The 16,908-nt window shown below is 44.8% G+C and overlaps 1 protein-coding gene across 1 annotated transcript in view; it reads right to left on the minus strand.

Moving 5' to 3' along the window:
- nwd1 (NACHT and WD repeat domain containing 1) overlaps nucleotides 1-16,908 on the minus strand; it is a gene marked incomplete at both ends in the record, with an annotated part of 42,306 nt that overhangs the window by 11,494 nt on the left and 13,904 nt on the right. Inside the window, 9 exons of the mRNA XM_083970036.1 lie at nucleotides 1,081-1,341; nucleotides 2,297-2,502; nucleotides 3,157-3,279; nucleotides 4,582-4,779; nucleotides 5,495-5,659; nucleotides 11,107-11,224; nucleotides 12,024-12,177; nucleotides 13,115-13,318; nucleotides 15,049-15,401. Of these exons, the coding sequence (XP_083826162.1) occupies nucleotides 1,081-1,341; nucleotides 2,297-2,502; nucleotides 3,157-3,279; nucleotides 4,582-4,779; nucleotides 5,495-5,659; nucleotides 11,107-11,224; nucleotides 12,024-12,177; nucleotides 13,115-13,318; nucleotides 15,049-15,401 (1,782 nt within the window). The remainder of the gene's footprint in view (nucleotides 1-1,080; nucleotides 1,342-2,296; nucleotides 2,503-3,156; nucleotides 3,280-4,581; nucleotides 4,780-5,494; nucleotides 5,660-11,106; nucleotides 11,225-12,023; nucleotides 12,178-13,114; nucleotides 13,319-15,048; nucleotides 15,402-16,908) is intronic.

The raw sequence follows: 16,908 nt of genomic DNA on the forward strand, positions 1-16,908 counted from the left end.
GCCCGCCATGCATGATGCACACACAGTTGAACCAAGACGGCGGTGAAAATCACCCACGGTCTCTGCAGACAGGCAGGGAAAACCCTGCAGTCCAGGCCGCTCCCCAAACACTCGCGCATGGTGATTTGGGTTCGTCGGCGTTTCTGCATCCCAGTGCAGGGCCTCACAGGCACACACAAACGCTTCACACGTGTTTCCTTGTCCCAGCGCTTTGACTTACAGGCGCACGGAGCCCGAGAAATACAGTATACAGTAACATGTAAACTAGTAGAACTCAGTCGCGGGTCTGATTGGAAGGTTCGGAGGGCCGGATGCGGCCCGCGGGCCGCCTATTGAGTACCGCTGGTCTAGACCTTCTCTGAACGTGTCATCAGACCTGAGCTCAGAGCTGATCACTGTGATCGACCACCCTGAGACAGATGTTGATACCAGATGTGAATGTGGTCTAAATGACTACATTCCTGAACACTAAGAGGGACTGAATGTAAAGAGACATCTTCCTCGTTATTGGCTGTAACCACTAACAACGTCTATGCAACGTAGATGTGAAAACTAGAGCGCTGGAAAAGAGAGTAAGGACAGCATTGGTCCAATGGCAGCGCCTCCTGGTGGAGGAATATGGGTTTTGCAAAAGCGCCCAAGAACTGACATCTCTGCATTGTTGGTGAATGAGCCAGTGTGGTGTTTTCAATAATTTAAGGACATTTATAGATCACCCACGTTAATAGCATCATTGAGGATCCTTTACAGATAAACATTAACACATAGGCCAGTAAAAAAACACACTAAAAAAACAGTTTTCTACATTAATGTTTCAATCTACATTTTATAATAAACAAATTATAAGTATAATTTAATATGACCTAAAAACAAAAACACGGCCATTTTCATCAATTTACAAGCAAGTGGGCAACACACATACATTGGAGTGAATGGGTTTTCTGGGCGCTTTTGCAATACCCATATCCTGCCACTAGGGGCGCAAAACCCTTAAACCCTTAAACCCTTAAACCCTTACCACGGGAGTCAATGGAGGTGTCATTACTCTCTTTTACAGTGCTCTAGTGAAAACGTAGCTACCTGATAGAGGAAGCCTTCCTGGGTCGCCACAAACACTTTCCCACGTTTCGGTAACGTCACAGAGTTGACGGGAGTCAGACTCCTCTCTTCTGGGTTTTCCAGCTGCGTCTCCAGGTTGCCGGGTCCAGATGTTCGGAGTCGGACCAGACCGGAAGGAGCCAGAGAGACGACCGAGTCCTCCAGAACTCCCAGAACCACCGAGTCCACTCCACCGCTGCTGCTGAGCAGCTCCGCCCCGTCGTCCAGCTTCCACACCTTCACCTGCAACCACAGCAACTCCATTAGGTCACACAACACGCACACTTCCTGTTGCCTTCCAGTTTTACTCATTAGTCGGAATTTCCGAGCTCCGAGTTGAAATTTTAATCTTAAACGCCCCATGAAGTCGGATCTCTGACTCGGAAAGTCAAACGAATTCAAGATGGCTGCCACTCGGGCAGAGATGGACAGAGTACTCAACCCCAGTACTTGAGTAAGAGTAAAAATTAGGGATGTGGAGATTCGACTGTACCGGTGGATTCAGGGTGCATCGGATAAAATTCATGGTTGAATTTGCGATGCATCTCTCTAGCCTGTCTACATCGGTAAATTCCATGGTTAAATCGATCGTTTAATTTTCCGAGGCAACCTGAATGCACCACCGCGGAAGCCGTGTGCAGCAGCAATATAATACATCCATGGACAGCAGCAGCACTAGCAGCAGCTGTAGTCAGAGCGCCAAGAAAAGTAAACAGTCCGACCTGAAGCACTGGAGCGACGGGTCAATACTCGGCCGTCAGCGTAACTAGTAGGAGAGCCGTGGTAGTCATAGACATATATATGTCTATGGCTGTAGTGAGCTGGGAAGCGGCGGTAGCCGCGGATGCTAACCGCTAGTGATAGCGGATAGCATCCGGACAGCAGATTTTCATTTGAAATAAGTAGAAAAATCTGACAGTGGAGCAAGTTTTTCTTTCTTATTACAAGCACAAAAAACTTGCTTTCACTGGTAGATTTTTCTACTTATTTCAAGTGAAAATTAGTTTGAAACAAGTAAAAAATATCTAAAAACAAGTTAAATTTTAGGTGATGAGTCTTATTTTAAGTGGAAAGAGATTAGTTTTGACTAAAATTGAGACATTTTGACAAGAAATAAGACAAATATTCTTGGAAAGACTTTGAGTTTTTGCAGTGTGTAGGAATAACAATGGTGGCAAGTAGCTAACACTGATGTTACCTGAGTCCTGGTGTGAACACTGAGCAGCTGTTTCTGCTCCCACAGGTGGAGCTGCACCGATGAGGGGGCGGAGCCAACAGGTGCAGCCTCCGGGATGCAGGACAGCTGCTGGCCGTCGACGAGGCTCCACCTCCTCAGAGAGCCGTCGGCAGCCAATGAGAGGCAGTGAGACGAGCTGTCAATCACTTTGACACACAGGACTGCCCCTGCAGAGCACAGATTGCACTGAGAGTTATGATTCATATATTTTTTTATCATAATTTAATTGAGGGCTGTCAATCAATTAAGCATGTCCATATAACGGTTGCAAATGGATACCAACTGTCTTCGTAACAAAAAGACACACCAAAAAACATCCAAATACGTCCATGCTGCTCGTATGTAATGTCCGTCTTGTATTGAAGCCCCGAAATGCGAAATTACCCCGAAAAAAATTAAATAAGTCTATATTTCAAGCTTGTTTTGTAGCGGAAGCTTCTCGAAGCTCCTCTTCCCGGTTTGTCCAAATTTGACGAACCGGGAAGAGGAGCTTCCGCTAGGAGGAGTTTCTCCAGCGGCAGAACAAAAAATTCCGCAACAATATTAAAGTCTCATATTAATGTGGATGAATCTACGCTACCCACACCTGTTAATGGGCCCATTTTCGATAAATATATTGTTTTGTCTCTATGGTTATTTTGTTATTATTAGTGGTGGTGGAAATGCTGGGCGAGCCGACCAGCGTTTCTTTACTTTCGGTTTTGTGGCGAGTCATGAGAATAACGCCGCCGAATCACGCTTTTCCAAAACTCCTCGTTGTCCCTTTAAAAGGAATTTGCATTTACATTGGTTGACTCTGGTTTAATTATGATCAGACGGACCTGTGTGTCCCAGCAGAGTGTGGACGAGCTGCTGGTCGCTGAGACTCCACGCCACCACCACGCCGTCGTCTGAACCGGCCACCAGAAGCTCCGTCTCCACGCCGACGTCCACGCAGAGGACGCCTGCAGACACAGACAGACACAGACACAGACAGGTGGATGGATGCGTGTTCATGCTCCAGGGCTGTGTCCTAACCCCCCCTACTCACTATATAGTGACCAGTTGTTGTAGTGGTGTCAGAATGTTTAGTGATTATTAATGTTCACTATATAGTGACTGAATCTATCCCACAATTCACCGCGAAATGTAGTGAACATCCGATGGTCACTAACCAGAGCAAGATATCCCATCATGCATTGCGGTCACGGATGGCCGTTACCACAGCGGCCCAGAGCGACCGGTGTAGCTACCAAATAAATGCAAGTAGTGACCGGTGTAGCTACCGAATAAATGAAGTAGTGACCGGTGTAGCTACCAAATAAATGCAGTAGTGACCGGTGTAGCTACCAAATAAATGCAGTAGTGACCGGTGTAGCTACCAAATAAATGCAGTAGTGCAGCAGCCTCAATAAATGTGTCCAGCTGCCAGAGTTGTCCAGTCGCGGCTTCCACAGACTCCCACAACAAACATCGGAGCAAATTTCCTAACAAGCGTTATAAACTGACCACAGACTCTGGATAGCGAGGCTAATTTATGTTAGCCCGTCGATGGTGTTTTACATTATACGTTAGCATTAAGCTAGCGGACTTTATGCTTAGTTGTGACACGTTGTTGTGAACGTTGTTTCAAACTATGTGGGTTTGATTGAACATCTTTGGTGCTTAAATTACCACTTAATACGTATATTGCTTCACTCCTCTTTTTATGTTGGTACCGATACACCCGTAGGTCTATGCTACACCATGGTTGTATCCATGGTAACTACACCGGCAGTTACGATCGCAGTCGGAACATTTTAATTATGCGACGTAATACGTCATTAACTGTGCGGCGGAGTAGTGTCCAAAAGTGTTTTTTTATTTGACCAGTGAGTCACTATATAGTCCACTACCACTATACACCGGGGTCGATTGTTGTCCATACATTTTAAAATATTGGGTCTTTCAACAATCGACCCGGATCGTGATGAGTTTTTTAATATCTAGCTCTTTGTCAGCAGATACAAGGGATTCAAACTAAGACATGACAGCGGACAAGCGTTAGACAAAGGTTTAAAATGCCGCGTTTTTACACGTATGTCTATGGGGGAATCGGTTTGTTTTCCCCCACGGCTCTGACCGGAAGTGACGTTTCCTTGGTTGCCGACTTGGTGTATATTGAATTCACTATATAGTGAGTAGGGAGGAGGGAATGAGGGAGTGGTTTCGGACACAACCCAGTCGTGCTGAGTGAGTACATTCTTTGATCTCTGAGCGTTCCTCACCTCCCTGCAGCCCGCTCAGCGTGTGCTGCAGCGCCCCCCCAGGCTGCTGCAGGAAACTACACTTGGGGACGAGGATCGGCTCGGGACACGTCAGCAGCCACTCCTCGCACTGACGGCACAGTCGACCAATCACAGAGGGGAAGGAGGAGGCCAAGGAGCAGAGTCTGGCCAGCAGCTCGGTGTAGAACAGAGACATGTCTGCAGATAAAAAACACACGGCAGCTGTTGGAGTTGAGTTCAGATTTAAAGGACAATTCCAGGCAAATTCAACTCAGGGCTGTGTTTTCCTAACATTTTAGGTCTAAAAGAAGGAATCTGAAGGTTTTTTTAATGTCTCCTGTTTTGCGGTAGTTGTGTCTGTCCCCGCATCGCCACGGCAACGATGAATGGGAGCGGATTGAAGTTCTGCTGCTTAGGCTGTTTCCATCCCTCAAAGCCACAGACAGCGTCAGATGGCGACTCAAACATGCAGCCAGAAGTTTATTTACTTCAACAAGCCGACATGTTTGTAAAACTAGATCTAATTCAAAGTCTGGCGGAGTCGAGACCCAAGTTGACGCTCGGTGTGTTCAGGTGCAGTGGGAAGCTCCCGTTTGTGTCAGAAACACAGGAATATCAACTCTGGACTTGCTTGAAGTAAATAAACTTCTGGCTGCATGTTTGAGTCGCCATCTGACGCTGTCTGTGGCTTTGAGGGATGGAAACAGCCTAAGCAGCAGAACTTCAATCCGCTCCCATTCATCGCTGCCGTGGCGATGCGGGGACAGACACAACTACCGCAAAACAGGAGATATTAAACTGAACATCTTCAGATTCCTTCTGTTAGACCTAAAATGTTAGGAAAATACAGCCCCCAGTTGAATTTGCCCAGAATTGTCCTTTAATCATTTAGCTCTGATAACAGACAACTGACCGATGTGATTGTCCAGGAAGTCGAGGCTGGGTTTGATGAGGACCAGAGTGTCTCGGACCAGTCCGGTCTCGGTGCAGTCCATGTACCGGGAGCTCTGGTCCAGGTCGTGGATCACACTGGAGACGCCACACACTCTGCTCTTACAGTACAGCCACTCGGCGCTGCCTGAAAACACACAACCACACACATCACATCAACTCCTCATAAACACATTTTCAATCTTCCCTAAAAAAAAAATTTACGATATTTTTGAGTCGTGGTTGATGAAGTTTGGCTAAACTAATTTTCTCTTATGAAGCAAAATGTAAAATGATCGAGGGTAGGCTTACTCCGTTGATATTTACTTTAATAACAGCGCAAACATCTAAACCAGGCATGTCAAACATACGGCCCGCGGGCCGGATCCGGCCCGCCGCATGATTTCATCCGGCCCGTTATACATTTCTGAATATGTCAAAAAAAAAAGCAAGTCTCTAGCTCATTTCTATCAAAAGTTAGGGTTTTTTTAAAAAAGAAATACACCAAAGCCCGAATACTCCCTCCAGCCGCTAGAGGGCAGCAAATACATGCTCACATGCATAACCGGCTGGCTGCAGTCTTGCCTCTTGACTCCAGTCACCATTGTTGTAGCCTATGTTGACAACGACACCCCGAAAATGGCCTTGTCAAAAAAAAGAAAAGTGGATACGGAGTGCAGAGTCTTCCAGGAAAAATGGACTGAGAACTTTTTATTCACAGAGGTGAATATGAAACCAGTATGCTTGGTATGTAATCAGCAAGTTGCAGTGCTCAAAGAATATAATATTCGGCGGCACTACGAGACTCATCATAAAGAAAAGTATGAACATTTTAAAGGACAACTAAGAAAAGACGAGATAAACAAGCTGATGGCTGGCCTAAAGAAACAGCAGTCTACATTCAGTCGCAGCCGCGATATTGCTGATGGAGCTGTGAGAGCTAGCTACCTTATTGCTAACGAGTTGGTTTGGGCATCCAAGCCATATTCTGATGGGGAGCTAGTGAAAACATGCATGCTGAAGGCTGCAGAAGTCGTGTGCCCCGAAAAGCAACCTTCATTTGCCAACATTAGTCTATCGAGGAACACTGTGGCAGATAGGGTTGCCGATCTATCAAGTAACTTGAACAGCCAAATGAAAGAAAAAATCAAGTCATTTATCGCATTTTCGGTGGCAATCGATGAGAGCACGGATGTTACCGACATTGCTCAGCTGGCCATATTTATTAGGGGTGTGGATGAGACATTGAAAATCACCGAGGAGCTGCTTGAATTGGTTCCCATGACCAGCACCACAACAGCGGATGACATTTTCAGCTCTCTCGTTGGAGCGCTGGACAAGGCGGGAGTGGACTGGTCCCGTGCCATCAGCCTGGCTACTGACGGTGCACCATCAATGGTCGGGAGGAAGGCTGGAGTTGCCACCAAATTCCGTGAGAAGGTACGGGACGCAAATGGAGGACAAGACTTTTTCGCATTCCACTGTATTTTGCACCAGGAAGCGTTATGTTGCAAAACTCTAAAAATGGACCATGTTATGAGTGTGGTTGTGAAAACTGTCAATTTCATCCGAGCGCGCGGTCTAAATCACCGTCAGTTTGACACATTTATCAGTGATAATGACATTCATGCTGGCCTGCCATATCACACTGATGTACGGTGGTTAAGCAGAGGCGCAGTGCTGAAGCGTTTCTTTGAGCTACGAGGCGAAATTGGAAAGTTCATGGAGCAGAAGGGACGCCCAGTGGACGAACTTAAATCCAAAGAATGGGTGCAAGATCTTGCCTTCATGGTTGACATTACACAACACTTGAATACGCTGAACACTATATTGCAGGGGCGCAATAGAGTTGTAACGCAGTATGAAGACAGCATACGCGCGTTCAAAATAAAACTGTCACTGTGGGAGGCGCAGCTATCTCGGGGCGACACAGAGCATTTCTCATGCCTAACAGCTGTGCGCCCAAAAGCACCGAACCGTACAGATGTGGAGAAATACAAAGAGAACATAACAGATTTGCTGCGAGAGTTTGAGCGGAGGTTTCAGGTCTTCACTGAACTTGAGAACACATTTGCCTTTTTTCGCTCGCCATTTACAGTCAAGCCATCTGAAATGCCAGCTGACATTCAACTCGAGCTAATTGACCTGCAGTGTGATACCGCAATGAAGGATAAATTTGCGTCCGTGGGATTGGACACGTTTTATCAATATCTTGTGCCACAGTACCCCAAATTAACAGCCATGGCTGCAAAGGTTTTATCCATGTTTGGGACTACCTACCTTTGTGAACAGGTGTTCTCCGTAATGAACAATAATAAAACAAAGCAGCGCTCAAGGTTAACAAATGAACATCTGAATGACATTGTTAAATGTGCTGCTACTCAGGATTTGACACCTAATATTGATGCACTCGTGAAGGAAAAAAGATGCCAAGTTTCAGGAGCCAGCAGCAGCACTGCAGGAGTGCAGTGAGGGAGGGAGAAGGAGAAAAGTGTGGATTTTGTTTGCACACATGGATAGACTCAGGGCCGGTTCTAGGCAGGCATATATGAGGGGGCAGTCAGAAATGTGAAGGGGGCATCATGTGAACACATCATGCTCCAGCACTTTTCTTTCTCTGTGCTTATAGTAACTTCATTGAATTGGGTTGTTGACTATGTGTCCAACGGCAACCTGGAGAAGTGGATTGCACTTTGTCAGGCCTCTACCTTCAGACCTGTCCAACTAGGGGTCAGGGTGGCCAACCAGGGTCTTAGAGCCCAAATTTGAAGATGCATTGCAAACCCAGAGGGGGTGAAAAAGGTGAGTAGCTAAATACCTGTAGAGGGGTCTGGGGGCATCCCCCCAGAACATTTTTGTGATTTTAAAATGTGAGTGAAGCATTCTGGTGTACTCTGAGAAGAGGAGGGGGGGGAGACAGAACATTTTAGAAAAGAACACTGTCCCTTTTTCGGCGGATTTTTGTGCTACTGCAGATAATTTTGTCAATTTGTAGGATTAAGATTATTAAGAGTAGGCCTAAGATTATTCTTCTTTCTGCTCCCTTTTGTTGAGATTTGGGAGGTTTTTGTTTTTATTGTAGCTTTGTTAAAATGCAAGATCATTTTTCTGACTGATTTATTGCCCGATGCCATGTAGCTATCTCGCTTTCTTCCCCCCGCCCTCCGCCCGTTGTCTTTGTTGTCACTTTGTTGTCGCTCCACAGAGCACATGGCTAATTAATATGCACGTGCTGACCATATATGGTTGTGTCTAGGCATTCCGGGGACGGAGGTGCGTTCACTTGCGCAACTGCGCACCGTTCTTGGATCCAGTTTGATTTATCGAAGAGAAATTGCTGAGAGTTGTGCACGCACAGTTTGATAGATCTGAAAAAGGTGTAAATATTTTGGGTGTCTTTTCGCCGTAGGGCTAAGCAAAACATTTAGTAGCAGCAGTTTTACACTGTTATACAGTTTTGATAAATGAGGCCCCAGGCCATAAGCCCAGAGCCCAGACGCTCACAGATGAAGCTTCTCCGCGGCTCATCCGCGGCGCTGTCCGTGGTGCTGAAGGTGACAGGTTAACTTGACAAACAAACTGCAACATAGTTCTGTTTGTTTATCATGTGTGTCAGTTTTGTTTGTGACTTGATGTTTAGTTGTTGAGATTAAGAACATCACTCCCTCATCAAACCGGTGATAGGCATGCTGAAAGGAAAAGAGAGAGAGACGCGCCTGGGTATCGCAGCTGTAAAAAAAAGAAAAAGAAAAAAAAAGAGACGCGCGGAATAGCGGTATCAAAAAGTGTCGGACTACCGGCATGTCTAGATAGAGGGATGTCTGAACCCCCAACTTAACTTCTTTCTCTTTGGTAATATACACATTTGTTGAGTATATTAAAATGTGCTTTCTCAACTTCTAAAATTTGGATTTGAGGGGGCAAGCCATTTATTTGAGGGGGCACTGCCCCCTCTTGCCCCTGCGTAGAGCCGGGCCCGGATAGACTACAAATTGAAAATAAGATGAATCTGGTTTCATATTAAAATAGCCTACAATTTTGAAGTTGTATAATTCTCAGCCCCTGTAGGTCCAGCCTACAAAGTTGTTTGGTTGCACTGCTGTAACTTTTACCTCAATAGGTCCAGCCTTATTGGTCTGTTTTGTTTTTTGTTTTATTTTGATAAATGTGCATTTTCAAAGGCAAAAATAATGTCTTCATAGCTCCCACTTTGTTTAGTGTGGTGAGTTGATTCAGTGGTTTAAAACTGTTTACTCAGCTGTATTTAATAAACCAATCATTTTGATCAATTCCATTGTTTGTGAATAAATGTGTCGTTAGAATAGATCCCTTGTGATCCGTAATCATAACGTGTAGGTTACAAATGTAGGCTTGATGATAAAGCATAGTACTGAAAAACAAAGCTATAGATTTGGAGTTGACATTTTGCCATTATTTTACTGGTCCGGCCCACATGAGATCAGAAGGTCTTGATCCGGCCCCAGATCCAAACTCAGTTTGACATGCCTGATCTAAACAAACCGGCATAAGAAGAGCGTCTCTGTAACCAAGGCAACAACACATTAACTGCTCTGCGCTACAATGTTCCAGTTGCTGTGGCAACATTAGTTCCGTTATAACTATAATATGACACAAAACACTTATCGTTAAAAACTAATCACCAACGTCTCCACGCTGTCAAGATGCAATTTCTGCAATTTGGTCTCATTGATGAAATCTAACAATTGTGGCAGTAGCATTGTTTGTTTGAATGAAAAGTGAAGCTTCATGTGTATTCTTGGACAGAAGAGCAGCGCTGCCTCTGGGCTCTGTAGCCTACGTACATTTACATCAATAAATAAATGTTTTACAATGAACCGATCAGTCTGCATTAAGTTTTATTTTATTTTATTAAGTTATATGGTACACGACTATTTGATTTCTGGCAAAAGCTCGCCGCATAGGCTTACGTTAAAGCCAGTGGCTTTATGTGACGTATGTGATTGTTGAAGGGGTGTCTCAATTCGTAGGGGTTGACTTTCTACCCCTATACCCCTTGTAGCTCCATTTCAAGGGGCGAGGGGCAAGGGGTAGGGGTAAAAAAGAGAAATGGGATTGGGCCATATTAGGAAACTACAGCCCCAGGTTGAATTTGCCAAGAATCGTCCTTTAAAGGGACAACAAGGAGTTTCTCCAGCGGCAGAACGAAAAATTCCGCAACAATAAAAAAGTCTCATATTAATGTGGATGAATCTCCGTTACCACTTGTTAATGGTCCATTTTAGATAAATCTATGGTTTTGTCTCTATGGTTATTTTGTTATTATTAGTGGTGGTGGAAATGCTGGGTGAGCCGACCAGCGTTTCTTTACTTTCGGTTTCGTGGCGAGTCATGCGAATAACGCCGCCGAATCTCCGTTTATGGTGGGAACTACGACGGTATGTGATCGTCTTCCAACCTCTGACTTTAATTCTTGATGAATGAAAACATGAGTCTGTCTTGCGCCGGTCAAAGAATTTCACGGTGCGCGGAGGCTCATAAATGTAGTGTGAAAACACTTCGCTTTTCCAAAACTCCTCGTTGTCCCTTTAAGGTGTGTGGTGGCTCATCTCGTACCGATGACTTCCTGTCGTAGCTCCTCCCACAGGCCGGCGTGCAGCAGGTGATAGGGCAGCTCCTGCAGCTTCCTGACGTTGGCCAGTCCCGGAGCGAACCACAGCGGCTGAGGAGGAACCTGGACACCACAGGCTTTTACTTTCATCATTATTGTGAAAATGAGCATCAACCTCCAGGGCTTTAAGGGATAGTTCAACATTTTTGGCAAATTGGCCCCATTGCCATAATCCCTATAGTCATAGCAGTAGGTTTGTTACCTTTAATTGTCGGTGCAAGCTATTTTTAGAACGGCGGAGCAGAGCCGTGAGCTGCTCAGAGCTACGCTACGGAGGCTCATTATGGGATTTCTTTGGTTTCCTTCATCAAACTCATCAAATACACAATCCAACAACTCCACAACGCTCTGGTGGACAAGTTGTGAGCTGCACATTCACCACGCTATGAGATAATAACACAACGTTACCACACAGAGTTGTTGTAGAGGGAAATTCAGAGACTGTTGATGAAAAACTGTCCCTGAAGGCAACGTGCATCAGTGGTTTTGCATGTATTTCCCTCTAAAACAACTCTGTGTGGTAACGTTGTGTTATTATCTCATAGCGTGGTGAATGTGCAGCTCACAACTTGTCCACCAGAGTTGTTGTGGAGTTGTTGGATTGTGTATTTGATGAGTTTGATGGAAACCAAGAAATCCCATAATGAGCCTCCGTAGCGTAGCTCTGAGCAGCTCACGGCTCTGCTCCGCCGTTCTAAAAACAGCTTGCACCGACAACTAAAGGTAACGAACCTACTGCTATGACTATAGGGGTTATGGTGAGAGGAGGATCTGACTAAATGTTGAACTGTCCCTTTAATCAAACTTCTTCACATCTTGGCCTCTAGTAAAGATAATCTGCAGCTGTGGTTGCTGTCGGTACCTTCCTGTCGGAGAGCAGCAGCGTCAGACCAGGCAGAGACGCCGGCTTCAGTTTTCCCGCCCACCGGCCCAGAAAGTACTCGGCCAGGACCCTGAGGCTCCGCCCCCGACGCTCCGACGTCAGATAGCGAGATGAAACCACCTCCACCAGGCGCCTGAATCACAAAGGTCAAAGGTCAGACTCTAATAAAACATCGGACCATGTGCACTGCAAAACCTCAAAATCTTTCCAGGAATATTTGTCCTATTTCTAGTCAAAACAAATCTCATTATACGTAAAATCACATAAAAAGCAGCTTGTTTTTAGACATTTTTTACTTCTTTCAAGCAGATTTTTACTTGAAATAAGTAGTAAAATCTGATAGTGGAGCAAGTTTTTCAAACAGATTTTTCTACTTATTTCAAGTGAAGATTAGTTTGAAAAAAGTGAAAATGATCTAAAAACAAGTTCATTTTTAGATGATGAGTCTTATTTTAAGTGGAAAGAGATTAGTTTGGACTAGAAATGAGACTTTTTTGGGGGGGGGTGATAAGATTTTATTGATACCAATGCCATAATTCTTCTAATCAATCTCATTCTAATTCAGTTCCTTTATGAATTCCTGTGGATTTTCTGTGTGCAAAGAATTAGGCCCATACATGTTTTTATTTTATTCTCTGTCTCTGACCACTGAACAAGATAGAGATAGATCATTGATTTCACAACAAATGTTGTTGCTACTGTACATCGTGGCTTCTTTCTCCTGTGACCATTTCACCTTTTGACACCTTTTCTCTGTGGCTCCTTCACCGACTCATAAACAAACCTGGGACTTTTTGTGTGAAGTTTTTTTGAATGACGTGCAGCAGTGCAATGTAATGATAGACTGACAAAGTGTTTCCCCGACTGTACATTCATTCAGATGCTCTGATCGCTATCAGCTTTGCTTGGTCATTACAGTAATATCAACAGCCTAGGAATGATTTTAAGCGTGCAGAAGGAGCGTGACAGAAATGAGACATTTTGACAAGAAATACGACAAATATTCTTGGACAGATTTTGAGTTTTTGCAGCAGTGTGATCGCGGGTCAGGTTTTTCCTCTGGCGTGTACCGGCTGTTGAGCGCCACGGCGACGACGCCGTCCGTCCAGCGCTCCTCCAGATGGTCGTCCAGGTCCCGTCTGAGGCGCGCCCACAGCAGCGGGGGCAGCCGGATCAACGAGGGCGTCGGTGGCAGCGAGTGCCTGTACACCTCACTGATGACATCATCGTCCAGCGACATGACATCACGCAGCTCCGCCTCCAGCAGACCTTCCCTGTGGACACACCACGCACAGGATGTGAATAATAATATGATAATATTGTTGTTAAATATTTGTCTGGTAGCATCTTCATTCTTCTACATAGTTGTTGAAAAGCACTTCTCAACCTGCACAGCTGAGAAATAATCAACCAAACAACTTAAAGCAGATATCAGCTTCACGGCCGTTTCGGCTAATGCTGCGTTCAAGGCAGGCTTTTGAAACCGTAAGTTACAGCTTCAAGTCACAACTACGACTTGGTAGCGTTCCAGGTAACCCGTAGCTCGTGTTTTTACCATCCTGTTGTCTGTGAAAGTTCCCTATAACGGCCACTCGTAACTTCCGACCCGTGAACTCGTACCAGATCGAACTGGTATGACTTCACAGGAAGGAAAAACACAAAGTACGAGTTTCTTTGAACGCACCATGAGTTAGCAGCCCCCGCCCTTGTCAGGCATCAATTGGTCCTCGTGCTACGTCACCACATTCACGCGCATCCCTTGGCTGCACACACAGCCCTTCATGCCGTTCTCTCTCCTCATTGGATAACACTTGTATCCCACAAGGAAAATTTTCTCCTCGGGTTACAGCAGAGCAGAGTGACGGAGAGACTCGTGTTTAGGCTGAAATACTTCATGTAAGTGATTGCTGACGGAAAATAAGACTATTTAGGACTTATATTAACAAAAACATTCCACTGATATCTGCTTTAATGTCATTTATTCGGACTGGAATCACCACAGTCGTCACAACTAGTGATCATGTCACAAGTATAGATTTTGTTTGTACAATTATTGTCAGAGAAATAATCACGGTATTACGATTATCATGATTGTTATGCATTATAAAACGTAAAGGTGAAATCCTGCGATCTGATTGGTTGTTAACCGTGGTATAATGAGCATATACCACGGCTACTATTCTAAAGCCTTATCACAGCGTAGGCTATCACTCCGCCTCAGGCACGTATGACTGGTATGAATGGAAGTTGTTGTCATCCGTAGCCAAAGACAGTTGATGTTTTTACGATGTTAAAAATGTAGTAAAGTAGTGTAATTGACATGTTTAAGATGAACTTTCACCTCCAGAGGGTTAACAATGGTAGAGGGGACTGAGCAGTGACAGAGCTACTAGGAGCTAACATCTGGACAGCTGGGAACAGCTTTTTATTCTGCTTGAAGAAAACTACATGAAATTGATTGAGTATCCCTCTTTCATATTGTCATTATTGGTAACCGTTTCGCGTCGGGCCGAACAACGCCCCTTATCCGTGGTATAATGAGTATATACCACGGCCTATATTGCTTAATTAACACTCCACAACGCTCTGGTGGACAAGTTGTGAGCTGCACATTCACCACGCTATGAGATAATAACACGTTACCACACAGAGTTGTTTTAGCGTGGTGAATGTGCAGCTCACAACTTGTCCACCAGAGCGTTGTGGAGTTGTTGGATTGTGTATTTGATGAGTTTGATGAGGGAAACCGAGAAATCCCATAATAAGCCTCCGTAGCGTAGCTCTGAGCAGCTCACGGCTCTGCTCCGCCGTTCTAAAAATAGCTTGCATCGACAATTAAAGGTAACGAACCTACTGCTGTGACTATAGGGATTATGGCAATGGGCCATTTTGACAAAATGTTGTACTATCACTTTAATTTTGGCGTTTAAAACTGCAATTGATTGTGACATCTCTAGCTGTAATTAGCTCTGATAAACACAGGTGTATCTATCAGTCACGTCACCTCGCCAGGGCCAGGTATCCCAAGGCTCCGCCCACCAGCTGCGTCCCGTGTTTCTGCTCCAGCGCCGCGAGGATCTGTGACATCACTTCCTGTGCGGTGGCGCCGAGCTGCAGCTGCGCGGGCGGAGTGAAGGAGCTCCAGCGTCGGGCGGCGGACAGCATCAGTCTGAGGTGGAGCGGAGAGCCGGTGGCGTCGAAGCTCCGCAGCACGGCCGCCGTTTGCTCCGGCGTCAAGGCGCGCCGCCACGCTCGCAGGTTCGATTCCACCATCTGTTTTCCCTCGTCGCGGGACAAACGCTCGGCCTCGAAGAAGCTCCCCGAAGACTCGAACCTCAGCCGCATGTTGACAAATACCTTCATTAAGCAAGAGGTAGGTATGTTTGGAAATTGAAAATGTGGAAATTGAAAGAGTCTACGAAAGTAAGTTCATTGGTGTCTTAATTGACCTATGGCTAAGCCCCGCCCCCAAACGCGATGAGCCAATCACAGTGCGCATAGCTAGCCCATACACTCGGACATTCTCTGCTTCCACGTCCATTGAAATGCATTGCAGTTAGTCAGTTTTCATTTGTTTTTATATGTTTTTTCTTGACATTTTAAGTTTAAAATGGTCAAACGGTGTGCATGGGGCACATGCAACTCCGACACTAGGTATCCCGAGAGGCTGGGCCACGGGGGGGATTTTTTTTCTACCTTTTCCCAAGCAGCATCTCAACCAAGAGAAGTGTCTGCTCTGGATAAAGTTATGCAGTAGACCACAACACCAACTAAACGTGGATTAAATTAACAAGGATGTCTACATCTGTTCTAAGTGAAGTCAACAACGTGTTTGAGGCAACATATTGTCAGAGATGTTTAGATGTTAGCCAGTATCACAACTAAGCATAAAGTCCGCTAGCTTAATGCTAACGTATAATGTAAAACTCCATAGACAGGCTAACAGAAATTAGCCCGTCGCTATCGGCGTTTAGCGGCAACCGACAGCCATAGCAATAAAGCTAAGTGAAGTTTTGGTGACTTCCAGATGATATTTAATCTTTCTGTCTCCAAAATTCATCAATTGCCTCCTGTGAAATGTCTCTACTGTGACAGCTGTTGCCATAGCAACTGTCACCGAATGTTGACTGTTTGTCCGAGTGAGTGGAGGGGGCGGGGCTTAGCCAGAGGTCAATTGATCAAAAGCTCTGCTGGAAAATTCACGTGAAATATTTGTGCTCCAAAGTATCCAGAAGTATTGGAATTCTGTGTAAAACTAGACATGTTTTAGATCAGAAGTCACTTCAGATGCTGCACTATGCACTCATTGATCCGTACTTATCCTACTGTGTTGAGGTATGGGGAAACACATATAAAAGCACTTTACAAAAGATTTGCATTTTATAAAAAAAGAGTCATAAGGATGGTTCATCATGCTGGGTACCTTGCTCATACAAATCCTTTGTTTTTAAAATCGGGTATGTTAAGATTTAAGGACCTGGTCAAATTCAAAACAGGTCAGATTTTGTTTAAAGCCTGGAATAGGTTGCTACCAATAAACATCCCAAAAAATGTTTATGGTCAGAGAAAGTATATATGATTTAAGAGGGAACTGTAACTTTAAACAATCTACCATCCATTCTACCCTGAAAAGTTTTAGCATCTATTTTTGTGGTGTAAAAATGTGGAATAGACTAGATGAGGATATAAAAATGTGCAATAACTTAAAACAATTTAAAAGTAAGTACAAACATACACTCTTGGACAGCTATAAAGAACTGGACAGCTAATTTTACTCTTTTTATTTATAATCATGGTCTTATTTCATATTAAAGCAATATGTTTTTAATCTTCTAAATTGTATGGAACTACAGATGTATGACAT

This window comes from Trachurus trachurus (genome assembly GCF_905171665.1).
Source record: "Trachurus trachurus genome assembly, chromosome: 4".
Lineage (NCBI taxonomy): Eukaryota > Metazoa > Chordata > Actinopteri > Carangiformes > Carangidae > Trachurus > Trachurus trachurus.